This window comes from Silene latifolia, chromosome 5 (assembly GCF_048544455.1).
Source record: "Silene latifolia isolate original U9 population chromosome 5, ASM4854445v1, whole genome shotgun sequence".
In the NCBI taxonomy this organism is placed as follows: domain Eukaryota; kingdom Viridiplantae; phylum Streptophyta; class Magnoliopsida; order Caryophyllales; family Caryophyllaceae; genus Silene; species Silene latifolia.
In genome coordinates this window covers 68,217,979-68,219,365 of record NC_133530.1, presented here as the reverse complement: position 1 = coordinate 68,219,365, position 1,387 = coordinate 68,217,979, and the positions used below count along the sequence as shown (strand labels likewise).

Below are 1,387 nucleotides of genomic sequence, written 5' to 3'. Positions count from 1 at the left end.
AGGCTAGTATAAGACGGTTTACCTTACGATCTCAAGGCGGAGGGACAAAATCTCCCTTTCTCTTCCTTTTTCTCTCATTCTCTCATCTCTCTATATGATGGTGGATTTTTGTTGGATTACAAATGGATAGGGTTGGTTGGATAGGGTAGTATGTATATATGTATGGTGGAAGTATATAATACATGTATAATGTATTATTATTATTCTTATTTATTCTTATTATAATCATTATTATTCCGTCTCAACATAACTTATAAATAAAATATTATTATTTTATAATTATTAAATACGGAGTATTACACAAATTTAGTAAAATGCAATGTCCCCGTAATGAGCTGGAACGAAAAGAAATGGAGAGAATTCCCTATGCATCTGTGGTTGGGAGTTTGAACTATGTTCAGACATGTACTCGGCCAGATATCAGCTTTGCTGTTGGAATGTTGGGTCGGTACCAAAGTAATCCCGGGATGGACCATTGGAAAGCTGCGAAGAAGGTCCTTAGGTACTTGCAAGGCACTAAGGAGCTCATGCTTACTTATAGGAGATCCAATCATCTTGAGGTGATTGGTTATTCAAATTCAGATTATGTCGGATGTGTTGATAGTAGAAAATCGATATTTGGCTACTTATTCCTTTTAGCTGAAGGGGCAGTATCATGGAAAAGTGGGAAGCAGTCTGTCATTGTTACTTCTACTATGGAAGTCGATTTTGTGGCATGCTTTGAGGCCACTATTCATGCATTGTGATTGCGAAACTTTATCTCGGGACTTGGGGTCGTCGATAGTATTGCCAAGCCGCTGAGAATTTATTGTGATAATTCTGAAGCTGTCTTCTTCTCTATGAACTATAAATACTCCAAGGGTGCTAAGCAAATGGAATTAAAGTTCTTATCGGTCAAGGAGGAGGTACAAAAGCAAAGAGTGTCATTTGAGCATATAAGAACTGTTGGAATATGTGTCCTCCGACAATAATGCGATCACAATTGTTGATCATGATGATCACATGTTTAAATCTCATTTTAAGAATACATGTGGGATGTAATAATTTTACAGTCAACTGGTCCACACATATCGGTAATGATTGGCTGACTAGAGTTTGACATTACTGTCGTGCGACGGTGGTGATCAGTTGATCCCCTTAGGTCATACCTAAAGGGTAACACTCTTAATTGATTATTTAATTAATCGTATGACGATACGGGTTAATTAAATTACTTAAAATTGACAGACGATTTTGGAAGTAATATTTACGTGTCTCATTGTAATTTGATTAAATAAGATACGGTCTAAGTAATCGAATTGTTTTATTACTTAGTTGAAATTATTGTTTACGGAAACAATTGAAACGGAATGAATTGATTATTATAAATACAGAATATTGTAATTTA

At 35.4% G+C, this 1,387-nt stretch overlaps 1 protein-coding gene across 1 annotated transcript; it reads left to right on the top strand.

Moving 5' to 3' along the window:
* The first annotated feature begins 314 nt into the window (after positions 1-314).
* On the top strand, positions 315-746 carry LOC141655482 (secreted RxLR effector protein 161-like). Its single transcript, XM_074462562.1, has one exon. It carries the CDS (start codon positions 315-317, stop codon positions 744-746), a length of 432 nt encoding a protein of 143 aa, XP_074318663.1.
* Positions 747-1,387: the final 641 nt, after the last annotated feature.